The 16,896-nt window shown below is 34.7% G+C and overlaps 1 protein-coding gene across 1 annotated transcript in view; it reads right to left on the reverse strand.

The window, feature by feature from the left end:
• The window catches only part of RANBP9 (RAN binding protein 9), a 92,773-nt gene that overhangs the window by 31,461 nt on the left and 44,416 nt on the right, over positions 1-16,896 (reverse strand). The window contains exons 3-4 of the mRNA XM_059937963.1: positions 3,960-4,012; positions 2,871-3,038 (exon numbers count right to left, since the gene is read on the reverse strand). Coding sequence (XP_059793946.1) covers positions 2,871-3,038; positions 3,960-4,012 — 221 coding nt within the window. The remainder of the gene's footprint in view (positions 1-2,870; positions 3,039-3,959; positions 4,013-16,896) is intronic.

A 16,896-nucleotide genomic window follows, 5' to 3' on the forward strand; every position in this document is an offset into this window, starting at 1 on the left:
ACCATACATATTTCTACCATTTTTCATAAAACAGCAGTCTAATCAATTATTTTCCTCAAAAATGTCTATTGACAAAGATTGTCTAAATCCATATTGCTTTAGCAAAAATTCCCTTCTGTCAGTAATTACTGAAATCCTCACTTTACCAAAACCTCTAATGAAAAACCCAACTTAATTCTATAGATTAATACTTTTGAACATTGCCAAATACAGCATCCACAACCTATACATATTCAGACCACAAAGATGGCACTTTAACAAGCTGCGTAACTATTTAAATTTTACACAGAAAATAATTTTTCCCCAATTTCCTAATCTGATTATCAAGAGGCTTTTTGAAAAGTTATCTTCAATTGATGAATGATAATCAATAAAACAAAATTTTAAAATTTCAAATAAATTAACTTGCATACTGAAATGTTTCTCCTTTATTTTCTCAAAAACCTTTCCATTTCTCTTTATATGGTAAGTAAATATATATTTTGAAAACCTTCATGAGACAGAAACTAAAGCTGTATCAGCCTTGGGGCAGAAATTATCCACTTTGGAAAATACAAGGGAAGCGTAACTGAGTAATTTCTTATCTTCTAGATGCTAGAATCTGGACCAGAGATAAGCACACTACTCTATAAAGGGCCAGCGAGTAAATATTTTCTGCTCTCTAGGCCATGTGGTCTCCGTTTCAACTACTCAATTCTGCTACAGTAGCAGGAAAGCAGCCGTATGCAGTACATAAATGAATGGGTGTAGCTGTGTTCCAATGAAACTTTACTTAGAAAACAGACAGGAGACTGATTTGGCCCATGGGCCACCACAGCTTGCTGGCCTCTGTTCCAGTGGAACACTTTCTGCTCATCAATGTTTTACCACTGCACCCCCAGCACCTGGCCAATGATAATAAATAACCTTTAGTGAGTACTCACTATGAGTCGGGCAATCACTTGAGAATTTCACATGCATTACTTCGGTTTGCTCTAACAACTTTAATAAGGTAGGTACTATAGTGATCTGATTTTATGATCTGAGGCACAGAAATGTTAAGTAACTTGCATAAGGTCACACAGCCAAGCCAGGAGATAAACCTAGGCAACTAAAGAACCCATATTGACCACTGTTATACTGCCTCTGTATGTGCTTAATAAATATTTACTAAATTTATGAATGAATAATGCCCAATGTTTCAAAGTGACTTAATTCTAGAATGTGATCCTATCATTAGGTACCCTTTTCTTAAACAGCACCTCACATTTTAAAAACAGCTTCCTTACTCAAAAGAAAATTTCAATGTAAATACCTGTGAAAATCTAATAGGAAAAAAATGGTATCACATCACCTATGATCTTCTCATCTCCTAAAATAAAATTTCTTCTCTGGAATAAAGTTTGAAAACTGTAAAAAGATTAATTTTGGTTTTAAAAATGTCATCTTTTGCATTTTTGAACCAAAGGTCATACCTAAAAGCAGATTTCTCCTGGTTTACTTTAAGATCGCAAGTATCTTAAGCAGCCAAGCCAATGAAGACTATGCCAGTGAACTGCTTTGGTAAGTCAGAGCTGAGCACTAACAACAAATACACTAAAATGGCTGTATCCTTCTGGAAACCAGTTTGCCACAGCAATCAAATCAAATACATATAATCTGCATGGTGACCTTTATCAACATTCTTGTACCAAAAAGAACGTAAGAATCTTTGTGGACTTGTGACAGCCTTTAAGTTAGATAGCACAGGACTTCAGAATCAATATTAATAATAATAAGGAAAAGTTTTAAGCCGAATATAAATATGAAGAAGACAGTAACTTTATATAAGGAGTATGTTGAGACACTAAAAAAAAAAAAAAAAAAAAGACTATTACCAATGTAGCCAAAAATTTAGAATTTTCTACTATGAAATTACAGAATAGTTTTTGTATTATATTAAAGAACATTTACTATATGTCTAAACATACTATCTGCAGCTTAATTTCTAAATACTATTTATAAGCAAACTGAATTTTCTGCCTTCTGGAGTTACTTAGTTTTTGCCTTTTTTCACTTTACCTCATCAGAAATAATTTGCCATGAATCAAAGATGTTTCAAACAGTAAAATAATGTGAAACTTTTTTACTTCTAAAGCATCAGTTTTGCTATCCTTTATACTTTCTTTAATACAAAACAAAAACAACTTCTAAGAAACGGGAGCGTAACAATTATACACAATTTTCAATCTGAAGTATTATGCGTATTCAACTAAAACCCCTGATTTCCTACTAGTCTTACAATGGATAGATTTCCTCATGTTTTCCTTAATCTACTTATTTGCCACCTGTCTTTTAGAAGTTTTGCTGTTATTTGCTCATTTTAATTCTGCTCCCTTTTGCAGAACTAACTTGTAGTCACCATCCTTTATCAACCTTTGTTAGTTGGTCTGATTTTTCAGTATGTCAATGCCCTTCATTTGGTTGGGGGCATCAAGCTTTTTCTCACTTTGTCGTTACCCCCATACTATACTAAAAACTGACAGCTCTTTTTTCTAAGCACCTGTTACCTAGAGAAGTGGATCATACTGTGACAGGCTTTATTCAAAGCAAAGCAGAAAACACTTAGCATTTCTACTACTAGTACGAGGTTATTTCTACTTAGTCCTATATATGTGATACAATGTGGCCTTCACTGTAAAAAAAATCAGGGTTTTTAGTTGAATATGTGTCCATTATACTTCGGATTTAAATTGTCACCATTTCCTCAGCTTCCACCTAGAAGGAGCAAAGAAATACTTTCCAGAGGCATCTACTCATAAAGGAGAATTACACAAAAATATTACTACCATGATGTAAGTACAATAATCATAACATCTGGTTATTTAACATGCAATTCATTATCTTAGTACCTAAACTATGTCCGTTCTTGGTGTAGAAGCAGGTATTGTTGATAAGGTTAACACAGCAGCCAATGACATCACCAGTCGTAAAAGTTGGTCCATAAGGTTGTCCCGTTCCAGAAGAACAAAATGAATGTCCATCATCACCATGATAACCATATGAATGTTTATCCCAGCCTAAAGAGAAAGTTCCAGTATATTTACAGTGAAAAGTAAGGTTCCTCTATACTAGAGCTATTCACTAAGATTATAACAAGCTAAGCAAGAACAGTACAACAGATAGTACAAAGATAAAATTCCCAAAAGTACATTTAAATTCTCAACAATTACAGTACATAATTTCTATATAAAACACTGCTTACCACATTAAGGAAAATAAATCCGCCACACAGAATGCTAAAATATATCTTAAACAGAGAGGACTCCTACCAGAAAATGCAAACAAACATAGCAAGACACATTTTCCATGCATATTTCCTTTGCTAATAGACCAAAGGAATTTTGCTTTGATTGAGTTTAAGCACACACACACAAATACACACACACACACACTTTAATATAACAAAAGATTTTTCTTTCAATTTTCAAAAAATTTCCTCCAAGGTTAATTTTTAACATTAGTAAATAGAATACCAGAAAATATAATCGAAGAATCACTTCCATATGATTAATGGTTTTAGGAAACAGTTCTCCTATCTCAATTCACACCTTTCTTAGTTTACTTTTAATATCAGCCTACATTCCCAGAATATTAAAACAACTAAAAATGGTTTAAAAGCTAGGAATGTGTTGGGTAGGAAACAGAACCAACCACATTAAAACATTTAAAGTAGTTGACATGACTATGTACTGGAAGTTAAAAATACCAACAAACAAAACAAAAACAAGCAAAACAAAACAAAACAAAACAACGCATGGTATACTTGTTATGTTTTGCAAAATAGCATAAAATTTATTAAAACCATTCAGCTCGACTTTGAACTCATAAGTGATTAAAAATATAGAAGATTAATGTACTTAACTATCTCCAAGTTATTACTTGACATTTTTAGCCAGAGTTAGCCATAAGACTGTACTGTAATTCAATTACAAGTGTACCTGGTAGTCTATTCATGTTCACACCTTGAGCAGAAAGACCAATTCCCATGTAACTGTTTAAAAAAAAAAGGAAGGAAGGAAGAAAAGCTGGTTATTATAGTCATATATGTATAAATTACCAAACACTCTCAAACATTATCGAACCAAGCCCAAGATGAAACTCACAGGGTAGCTACAAAAAAGTTACTAGAATTCATGAAATAGCAAAAAGGGCAATATTAAGCAACAACAAAACCCAGATTCACAGTAAATTCCTGTAGCAATGATTCATAAATATACCCAAAGTATTATTAATACTTAAATACTCTAAAAACTATAAAAATCTTTCCAACGTATCTACACAGATATTTAGAATTAAGACTTCTAACAAAAAGTATAGAGGGACTTGTGGAAGAAAAACGAAATACTAAATAAGAAACAAATGTGTTTTCAAAAGGATACAGTAAAAATCTAGTTCCACACACATACACACACAAAGACATGGAGACATACTGAAAAAATATCCAATTCATATAAAAACATCTGAAATACTTAACAGAATTATACTATAAAGTATGTGCTATGGGGTATCTATATATTGGTTTTCCAAAAGTATTTTGGCAAATTGACAATATGGACTTAAATATGAGACTCAATTATTAACTTATGAAACACCAGAACAAAATTATCTCCACAAAAGAAATACAAGAGGAAAAGGTAATTATTAAGGTATGCAATTTATTTTAAAAGCTTATAAAATATTAATCAAAACTGATAAAGACAGTTCAAAAGGGGGAAAGCAGAAAGAAATATATTTATAAGTATCGATGCAAAAAAGAAGAACTAAATAAAAAAGCAAACTGAATCCAATTTGTTAAAAGGCTAATTGTCAGTGATTGTATCAAGATTTAAAATGGTATTTGACAAATTTCAGCTACCACTCCTAATAAAAACTCAAATAAAAATAAAAGGAAACTACCTAAATATGACACACTTTTTTCCAAATCTAATACAGCAAGCAAGGCATTCAACAGTGAAACACTGAAGTCATTTCCATTAAAATCAGGAACACAGAGATTCCTACAACTGTTAAACATTGTTTTGAAGGTTTTAGTTTAATAAAATAAGAAAATAGGAAGCTTAATAAGAGAACTAAATAACGAGTATAAATATTACAAGACATAAAATTATCTTAATTGTAGTAGCTCTGATTATATACATAGGAAACTATGGAACATACTAAAAGCTTTTAGAATTAACTAGTTATTTTGGAAAAATGACTGAATTTAAGAAAAACATTTTAACTTCTTTTCTAGTAATAACCAGCTAGAGAAAGGAAGTGGAATATATAGACATATCAGTCATAATAACTACAGAAACTATAAAACAGGAGTAAAGAGCTCAAGTAAAGCTCCAGAAGATCTTAAAAGTGGTAAATAAATGAGTATTCTAGGTATCTGGATAACTTGACAGCATAAAAATAGCAATCTTTCTAAAATTAATATAAACATGTAATGAGGTTCACGATATACTCCAAATGAATGTTTAAAACTAGAAAAAGTGATTTTAAAGTTCATATGTAAAAACAGAATTTTGATCAAGACAAAATTTTAAAAAAATAACTTAGTGTTTGTCCTACTAGATATTAAAACTCAGACAATGGAATTCACAAGTACAATATTACTAACAAGAATAAGAGTCAAGTGACACAAGAATAACAAAACATTAAGAAACAGCATAGCTATACTCATATCAGATAAAATAGACTTTAAAATAAAGAATGTTACAAGAGACAAGGAAGGACACTACATAATGATCCAGGGATCAATCCATGAAGAAGATATAACAATTATAAATATATATGCACCCAACATAGGAGCACCTCAATACATAAGGCAACTGCTAACAGCTATAAAAGAGGAAATCGACAGTAACACAATAATAGTGGGGGACTTTAACACTCCACTTACACCAATGGACAGATCATCCAAGATGAAAATAAATAAGGAAACAGAAGCTTTAAATGACACAATAGACCAGATAGATTTAATTGATATATATAGGACATTCCATCCAAAAACAGCAGATTACACGTTCTTCTCAAGTGCGCACGGAACATTCTCCAGGATAGATCACATCTTGGGTCACAAATCAAGCCTCAGTAAATTTAAGAAAATTGAAATCATATCAAGCATCTTTTCTGACCACAACGCTATGAGATTAGAAATGAATTACAGGGAAAAAAACGTAAAGAAGACAAACACATGGAGGCTAAACAATACGTTACTAAATAACCAAGAGATCACTGAAGAAATCAAAGAGGAAATAAAAAAATACCTAGAGACAAATGACAATGAAAACACGACGACCCAAAACCTATGGGATGCAGCAAAAGCGGTTCTAAGAGGGAAGTTTATAGCTATACAAGCCTACCTAAAGAAACAAGAAAAATCTCAAGTAAACAATCTAACCTTACACCTAAAGAAACTAGAGAAAGAAGAACAAACAAAACCCAAAGTTAGCAGAAGGAAAGAAATCATAAAGATCAGAGCAGAAATAAATGAAATAGAAACAAAGAAAACAATAGCAAAGATCAATAAAACTAAAAGTTGGTTCTTTGAGAAGATAAACAAAATTGATAAGCCATTAGCCAGACTCATCAAGAAAAAGAGGGAGAGGACTCAAATCAATAAAATTAGAAATGAAAAAGGAGAAGTTACAACAGACACCTCAAAAATACAAAGCATCCTAAGAGACTACCACAAGCAACTTTATGCCAATAAAATGGACAACCTGGAAGAAATGGACAAATTCTTAGAAAGGTATAACCTTCCAAGACTGAATCAGGAAGAAAGAGAAAATATGAACAGACCAATCACAAGTAATGAAATTGAAACTGTGATTAAAAATCTTCCAACAAATAAAAGTCCAGGACCAGATGGCTTCACAGGTGAATTCTATCAAACATTTAGAGAAGAGCTAACACCCATCCTTCTCAAACTCTTCCAAAAAATTGCAGAGGAAGGAACACTCCCAAACTCATTCTATGAGGCCACCATCACCCTGATACCAAAACCAGACAAAGACACTACAAAAAAAGAAAATTACAGACCAATATCACTGATGAATATAGATGCAAAAATCCTCAACAAAATACTAGCAAACAGAATCCAACAACACATTAAAAGGATCATACACCACGATCAAGTGGGATTTATCCCAGGGATGCAAGGATTCTTCAATATACGCAAATCAATCAATGTGATACACCATATTAACAAATTGAAGAATAAAAACCATATGATCATCTCAATAGATGCAGAAAAAGCTTTTGACAAAATTCAACACGCATTTCTGATAAAAACTCTCCAGAAAGTGGGCCTAGAGGGAACCTACCTCAACATAATAAAGGCCATATATGACAAACCCACAGCAAACATCATTCTCAATGGTGAAAAACTGAAAGCATTTCCTCTAAGATCAGGAACGAGACAAGGATGTCCACTCTCACCACTATTATTCAACATAGTTCTGGAAGTCCTAGCCACTGCAATCAGAGAAGAAAAAGAAATAAAAGGAATACAAATTGGAAAGGAAGAAGTAAAACTGTCACTGTTTGCGGATGACATGATACTATACATAGAGAATCCTAAAACTGCCACCAGAAAACTGCTAGAGCTAATTAATGAATATGGTAAAGTTGCAGGATACAAAATTAATGCACAGAAATCTCTTGCATTCCTATACACTAATGATGAAAAATCTGAAAGAGAAATTATGGAAACACTCCCATTTACCATTGCAACAAAAAGAATAAAATACCTAGGAATAAACCTACCTAGGGAGACAAAAGACCTGTATGCAGAAAACTATAAGACACTGATGAAAGAAATTAAAGATGATACCAACAGATGGAGAGATATACCATGTTCTTGGATTGGAAGAATCAACATTGTGAAAATGAGTATACTACCCAAAGCAATCTACAGATTCAATGCAATCCCTATCAAATTACCAATGGCATTTTTTACGGAGCTAGAACAAATCATCTTAAGATTTGTATGGAGACACAAAAGACCCCGAAGAGCCAAAGCAGTCTTGAGGCAAAAAAATGGAGCTGGAGGAATCAGACTCCCTGACTTCAGACTATACTACAAAGCTACAGTAATCAAGACAATATGGTACTGGCACAAAAACAGAAACATAGATCAATGGAACAAGATAGAAAGCCCAGAGATTAACCCATGCACCTATGGTCAACTAATCTATGACAAAGGAGGCAAAGATATACAATGGAGAAAAGACAGTCTCTTCAATAAGTGGTGCTGGGAAAACTGGACAGCTACATGTAAAAGAATGAAATTAGAATACTCCCTAACACCATACACAAAAATAAACTCAAAATGGATTAGAGACCTAAATATAAGACTGGACACAATAAAACTCTTAGAGGAAAACATAGGAAGAACACTCTTTGACATAAATCAAAGCAAGATCTTTTTTGATCCACCTCCTAGAGTAATGGAAATAAAAACAAAAATAAACAAGTGGGACCTAATGAAACTTCAAAGCTTTTGCACAGCAAAGGAAACCATAAACAAGACAAAAAGACAACTCTCAGAATGGGAGAAAATATTTGCAAATGAATCAACGGACAAAGGATTAATCTCCAAAATATATAAACAGCTCATTCAGCTCAATATCAAAGAAACAAACACCCCAATCCAAAAATGGGCAGAAGACCTAAATAGACATTTCTCCAAAGAAATACAGACGGCCACGAAGCACATGAAAAGATGCTCAACATCACTAATTATTAGAGAAATGCAAATCAAAACTACAATGAGGTATCACCTCACTCCTGTTAGAATGGGCATCATCAGAAAATCTACAAACAACAAATGCTGGAGAGGGTGTGGAGAAAAGGGAACCCTCTTGCACTGTTGGTGGGAATGTAAATTGATACAGCCACTATGGAGAACAATATGGAGGTTCCTTAAAAAACTAAAAATAGAATTACCATATGACCCAGCAATCCCACTACTGGGCATATACCCAGAGAAAACCGTAATTCCAAAAGACACATGCACCCGAATGTTCATTGCAGCACTATTTACAATAGCCAGGTCATGGAAGCAACCTAAATGCCCATCAACAGACGAATGGATAAAGAAGATGTGGTACATATATACAATGGAATATTACTCAGCCATAAAAAGGAACGAAATCGAGTCATTTGTTGAGACGTGGATGGATCTAGAGACTGTCATACAGAGTGAAGTAAGTCAGAAAGAGAAAAACAAATATCGTATATTAATGCATGTATGTGGAACCTAGAAAAATGGTACAGATGAGCCAGTTTGCAGGGCAGAAGTTGAGACACAGATGTAGAGAATGGACATATGGACACCAAGGGGGGAAAACTGCGGTGAGGTGGGGATGGTGGTGTGCTGAATTGGGCGATTGGGATTGACATGTATACACTGATGTGTATAAAATTGATGCCTAATAAGAACCTGCAGTATAAAAAAACAAACAAAACAACTAATACTAAACTTTCATTGGGTTATTTGTATGGAAATATGTTAATATAAAGGTTTCAGACATTACATGAAATTTCTAAAAATCTTATATTTGTATTTGTATGGAAATATGTATGGAAATATGTTAATATAAATGTTTCAGACATTACATGAAAAAACAAAACAAAACAAAACAAAACAAAACAAAACAAAAAGAAACAGCATTTTGGATGTCTAGTCAAGACTCATACAAGTTGGTATTCTGACTCAGCCCCTTTGTTCCAAATACAGTATACAATGTAATTACTTATTTTTTAAAAAAGTAGTAAGTCACAAGATAACCTGAGCAGGGGTACAGCTCTGGCCCTGCAAAGCTCTGGGTCCTTGAGCACGCATTAATGGGTAGGAGTTTCTCCTGAGGAAACAAAGACTAAAGAGGCTCCACAAGGGGATCATTAGCTATGCTCACTGCTTAAAGCCAACAGCTGGAATAGGCTTCCCCTCCTGAAGGGGAAGAAAACACTGATACCACCTGCTGCCTTGACTAAAATTCATTTGACATTGTTGCCTAGCTGAAGGGAAGGGGGAAGGAATAGCCTCTTAACTAAGATCTGAACAAAGTTACTGAATGGATCTCTGACTGAATCTGCAATACTCCCAATACCACTTTGAACAAAGAAGCTGGATACTGTAATGTAGACCTGGTGTTAGATTGGGGACCCAGGAGTTAGAAAGCAACTATAAAGTATAATAAAGGGAAAACAAGTATAGACCTAGATAAACAAAATGGAGAAAAATGTTAAACTTTCTAATTAAAGTGAGGCCACAAAAACAAAATTCTAAAATATACCAAATATATATTATAAGACCAACAAAATACACAACTGGAACATGAATTCATTCTAGATGACGTCAATCAATGGAGAGTATGACAAAAAAAATTTTTTTTAATACATTTAGGATTATGTAAAAAAAAAAAAAAAAGGAATCACCATCACTAAAAAATACAGTGGAGGGCTTCCTTGGTGGTGCAGTGGTTAAGAATCCGCCTGCCAATGCAAGGGACACAGGTTCGAGCCCTGGTCCAGGAAGATCCCACATGCCGCGGAGCAACTAAGCCCGTGTGCCACAACTACTGAGCCTGCGCTCTAGAGCCCGCGAGCCACAACTACTGAGCCCGTGTGCCACAACTACTGAAGCCCGCGTGCCTAGAGCCCGTGCTCCACAACAAGAGAAGCCACCACAATGAGAAGCCCGTGCACCGCAACGGAGAGTAGCCCCCACTCGCCGCAACTAGAGAAAGCTTGCGCCCAGCAACGAAGACCCAACACAGCCAAAAATAAATAAATAAAATAAAAAAATTAAAAAAAAAAAAAATACAGTGGAGCACCAATACTTACTGAGATAATTTAGCTAGTGATTGTCCACAACTGAAAAGTATGTTGGTAAGTTGAAAGTGCACACCACAAACAGAGAAAGATAAAAATAAATTCACAAACACATCACAGACTATCAATGCAAACAAAATCCTAAAAGCTTCCAAAAAGAAAGGCAGATAACCTCAGAAGGAATGACGATTAATATGACAGCTGACTTCTCCCCAGCAACAGCTGATGACTGTAAACAATGGCACGAAGTACTGAAAGTAAAGAACTGTCAACCTAGAACTTAATTCCCAGGTAAAGCATCATCCAAGAATGAGGGCAAAATAAGATATTTTATGGCATAATAAAGCTAACACTTTACTATCCACAAATGTTCACAAAAGAACTATATGAGAATAGACTTTAGGAGGAAGACAAGTGAAAACAGAAGGAATGCATGGGACAAAGAAATGATCACTAGAAAAGAAAATGATAAAATGTAATTAAAATTAATTACTGAAAAAAATGCTATTAATAATTTTAAAAATCTATAATCCAGTTATAATGTGCTAGAATACAATTCAAAATTACTTGACATATAAAGACATAGTAAAACATGACCCATATTCAAGAGAAAAGACAAACAAGAGAATGACCCTGAGAGCCTCAAGTCATTGGAATTAACAGCTAAAGTATTTAAGGCAGCTGCTGTTACTATATGCTCAAGGATGTAAAGGGAAATATGCTTGTAATGAATGAAATAGGAAATTTCAACAAAGAAACAATAAAAAACATGAAATTCTGGAGCTGAAATATATTTGAAATAAATATTTACTAATGTACCTAATGGCACATTGGAAATGGCAAAATGAGTAAGTAAACGATGACAGAACTGATCTGAAGAACAGAGAAAAAATACTGATGGAATAAAAAGAGAGTCCCTTGGGCAGTAGCAAAAGGTCTAACATACATGTAACCGAAGTCCCACAAGGAGAAAGAGAATGGAACAAAAAAATTGAGAAAAATTCCCCAAATTGGGCAAAAGAAAAAAATTTACACATTTAAAAAGCATAGGGCTTCCCTGGTGGCGCAGTGGTTGAGAGTCTGCCTGCTAATGCAGGGGACACGGGTTCGAGCCCTGGTCTGGGAAGATCCCACATGCCGCAGAGCAGCTGGGCCCGTGAGCCACAACTACTGAGCCTGCGCATCTGGAGCCTGTGCCCCGCAACGGGAGGGGCCGCGATAGTGAAAGGCCCGCGCACCGCGATGAAGAGTGGCCCCCGCTTGCCGCAACTAGAGAAAGCCCTCGCACGAACCGAAGACCCAACACAGCCAAAAATAAATAAATAAATAAATAAATAAATAAATAAATAAATAAATAAATAAAGTAGCTATAAAATTAAAAAAAAAAAAAAAGCATAGAAACCTCAGCAGGTTAAGTACAAAGAAAAGCACACATAGGCACAAATCACAGTCAAACAGCTAAAAACTAAGAATGGAGAGAAAATACTGAAAGCAGCCAGAAAAATATGATGTATTACTTTCAATAGGAACACTAAGCTGAATATCTACTGACTTGTCAGAAGAAAATATGAAGGCCAAAAGATGGCTGAACAAAATATTTACAAGAGCAGAAAAGGGGAAGGGGAACCCATGCCAACACAGGGTGTTATACTAAGGAAATATCCTTCAAGAATGAAAGCGACATAAAAACATTTCTCAGATAAGAGAAAAAGAATGTGTTGCCAGCACACCTGCACTAAGAAAAATACTAAAGAAAATCTGCCAAACTGAAAGGCATCAGATAGATATATGATATATGATATATATATATATATATATATATATATATATATATATATATATAAAGGTATACCAGATATAACATATACAGGTATATCAGAGAGATACCTGGATTTTCAGGAAGGAAAGAAGAGCACTGCAAATGGCACACACATGGGTACATAATAAAAGACTGTTTTCACTCTTAATTTCCTTAAAAACATGTATGACTCCTTAAAGCAAAAATAACATGTACTGCCCAGTTCATAATATAAGTAGATGTAATACATATGGGTAACTACAGCAAAAAGTACAGGAAAAGGCAGTAAATGGACGTATATGGTTGCAAGTTTGTGTACTTTATGTGAAATAGTAAAACATTAATTCTTAGTAAGTTATGAAAATAGTGATATATACTAAAATCTTTATAGAGTAGCCACTAAAAAACTACAGATATATTAGTTAAAAAGCCAATAGGTAAATTAAGACAGAATTCTAGCAATATATCAAAATGATAATATATCAAGACCAGGTGGTGTTAATCCAGGAACACAACACTGGTTTAACATTCAAAACACCAATCAATATATTTCATCAAATTAGGAGAAAACTCTTATGATCATTTAAATAGTTGTAGAAAAACATTTGACAAAATTCAACACCTATTCACAATAAAAACTCTCAGCAAACCAGAAATAAGAGGGAACTTCATCAACCTACATTTTAAAAAAACCTACAGCTAGCATTCGTAATAGTGAAATATTGAAAGCTATTCCCATGAGATCAAGAACAAGGTAAGAATGCCAGCTCTCATCATTTCTATTCAACACTGTACTGAAAACCCTAAGCATTTCAATAAGGCAATAAAGAGAAATAAAAGGCATAAATAAAAAAGGAAGAAATAACTTGCCCAATGTCACACAGCTAATAAGTTGCAGAACTTATTGGGCAAGTTACTCATCTGAACAATGTGCTGATAATAACGGAAACTACCTCACTGGCTTGTTGTGAGGGCTAAGTATATTTGCAAATGCAAGGAACTCAGAGGTGTGCCAAATTTATAACAAGAACTGTGTCACTGTGACTGTTAGCATTTTATTCTCTGTACCCAGTGGAGGCCTGGCACATAGAAGGTGCTCAATGCACAGTTTTGAAGGAATGAATAAATGAATGATTAGTTTGACTAAAAAAAAAAATCTCATAAAGTAATGGTATGACATATTTTTAGAGTTTAACATAACTTGCTTATTTATTTATCTATTGGGCTGCGTTGGGTCTTCGTTGCTGTGCGTGGGCTTTCTCTAACCGCGGCAAGTGGGGGCTACGCTTCGTTGCGGTGCGCGGGCTTCTCATTGCGGTGGCTTCTCTTGTTGCGTAGCACTGGCCCTAGAGCACGTGGGTGTCAGCAGTTGTGGCGCGCGGGTTCAGTAGTTGTGGCGCGCAGGCTCGGTAGTTGTAGCGCACGGGCTTAGTTGCTCCAAGGCATGTAGGATCTTCCTGGGTCAGGGATCGAACCCGTGTCCCCTGAACTGGCAGGCGGATTCTCAACCACCGTGCCCCCAGGGAAGGCCCAACATAGCTTATTGTTAAAATTGAATACAGACATATAAATATACTCATCTAATAAAAACATCCTATTTGGGGAAAAAAAAGGAAGAAATAAATCTGACTTTACTTGTAGATAACATTAATTTAACAAGAGATAATCTTTAAAAAACATAAAATAATCAGAATAAGTGAATTTAACATGGCTGCAGGATACAAAGTTATTGTATAAAAAAAATCTATTGTATTTGTATATATTGGCAGTAAACACTAAGAAGATAACATTTAAAAAAATAATTATGTATACAATAGCACTAGAAAGCATAAAACATTTAAGAACTGAACAAAAGGCGTGTAGAATTTCTCTGCTGAAAATTACCAAACATTGACGGGGGGAGTTAAAGAAGATGTAAATAAACGGAGAGATATATCACATTCACAGACTAGAAGACTCAATACTATTAAGGCTGCAATTCTCTCCAAATTGATCTCTAGAGTCAATGCGATCCGTATTATACTCACGCTAGGAGGCTTTTCTAAAAACTGACAGGCTGATGCTAACATTTATACAGAAATAAACAGGATCTAAAATATCCAAAGAAAGTTTGAAGAAGAATACAGATGTAGGACTTACACCATCTGACCTCAAGATTTACCATAAACCTGAGTAAGCAAGACAGTATGGTACCAGAATTAAGGATCAACAAATAAATCAATGGAATGGATTCAGAAAGAGCTCAAAAAGAGATCCACACTTATACAATCATTTAATATTTTACAAGGGTGCCGAAACAATCCAAAAGAGTAAGTAAAGTTTTTCTAACAAACAGTGATAGAACTGATACCTATTTGGAAAAGTAAACATTAATCTCTACCTCACACAATATATAAAACTCAACTGAAGACGGATCATAGTCCTAAACACGAAAGTTAAAACTATAAAGCTTCTAAAAGAAAACATGTAAAAATATCTTAATGACTTGGGGATAAAGCAAATACCTATCAGGACACAGAAAGCAAGAACCATAAAATAACCAACTCATAAATCAGACATCAGCAAAATTAAAATCTTCTGCTCAAAAGACATAAGACTATCCATTTTTATAAATGGACAAAAGATCTGAATAGACACTTCACAAAATAATACTGCAAATAACCAAGAAGCACATGAAACCGCTACACAGCATTAGTCAGTCACTAGAGAAACACAAATTAGAACCACACTGAGATACCACCATGCACCCAGAACGGTTAAAATGTAAGACTGGCCACACCAGTACTGCCACAGATTTGGCAAAGTAAGAGCTTTCATACACTGCTGGTGGGAATGTAAAACGGGACAACTCCTTTGGAACCTGTGGCTGGCAGTGGCTCAAAAGACTGAACATGTACTTACCCCAAGACCCAGCAATTCCACTCAAAAGAGTAATGAAGGCACTATGTGCACCTAGAGACTTGTACAAATACGTTCATAAGAGCTCTTCACAATGGAGGAAAAACTGAAACAGCCTGGGTACCTATCAACAAATGAATGGATACACAAACTGTCGTATGTTCTACTCAGAAATAAAATGGAAAATGAATTACCGACATACACAACATGGATGATCTAAAAAATGTTACCCTGAATCCAAGAAATCTTACTAAGATTTCTTATATGATTCTTTTTACAGACATACCTCATTCTACTGAGCTTCACAGACGCTGTGTGTTTTTACAAAGTGAAGGTCTGTGGCGGCCCTGCATCGAGCAAGTCCATCAGCACCAATTTTCCAAGAGCATTTGCTCACTGCGTGTCTCTGTCACATTTTAGTAATTCTTATAATATTTCAAACTTTTTCATTATTATTAGCGTTTTTTAGCAATAAAGTATTTAATGTAAATACTTTTTCTGACATAATGCTATTGCACAATTAACAGACTACAGTATAATGTAAACATAATTTATATGCACTGGGAAACCAAAAAATTCATGTGACTCACTTTCTTGTTGTATTTGCTTTATTGTGGTGGTCTGAAACTGAACCTGCAATTTCTCCATGGTATGCCTGTATATGAAGTTCCGAACAGACAAAATGAAAATAACAGTCACCTCTGAGAGAGTGAGGACAGGGCCTAACTGGGAAAGAGTATGAGGGAACACTTCTAAGGATGATGGTATAGTTCTATGTTTTGATGGGAGCTTGCATTTCACAGGTGTATGCATCTGCAAAACTCATCATATGGTATATACTTCAGACTTCACTGTATGTAACTTTTATGATGATTAAAAAAAACAATAAGCAAGTATCAAATTCTAGTTAGTGATATGCATGGTGTAGTAATTAGGAGTTAAGTCTACTTACTTTGAAATGCATCAAAAAATAAGATGGATCACTGGGTGGACAGAGGAATGGGCAGATATGGGATAGAGCAATTACCGTTAGTTCTACCACAGCATGACATTTGAGTTCCTTAAAATCACTGCACTATACAACACCATGCAATAAAAACCACAGAGCTTATGGGGGAAGTGGGGTTAAGAGCAAAACAGTCAAAAACTTCATTAGTAACATATTTTAAAAAAGTATAAGAATCCAATAAAAACCACCAAAATTCAATAAAAATGGTTTTACACAGGTTGAATTGTCAAGAAATACATAAACACTACAATAAATATGGTACCTTACACTGAAAAAGACCTGACGTTTACTTGGGGAAGTAGGTGAAGCAGGGCTGCAGCTTGTGAGTTACTGTGAAGCGGTG

This window comes from Balaenoptera ricei, chromosome 11 (assembly GCF_028023285.1).
Source record: "Balaenoptera ricei isolate mBalRic1 chromosome 11, mBalRic1.hap2, whole genome shotgun sequence".
NCBI lineage: Eukaryota > Metazoa > Chordata > Mammalia > Artiodactyla > Balaenopteridae > Balaenoptera > Balaenoptera ricei.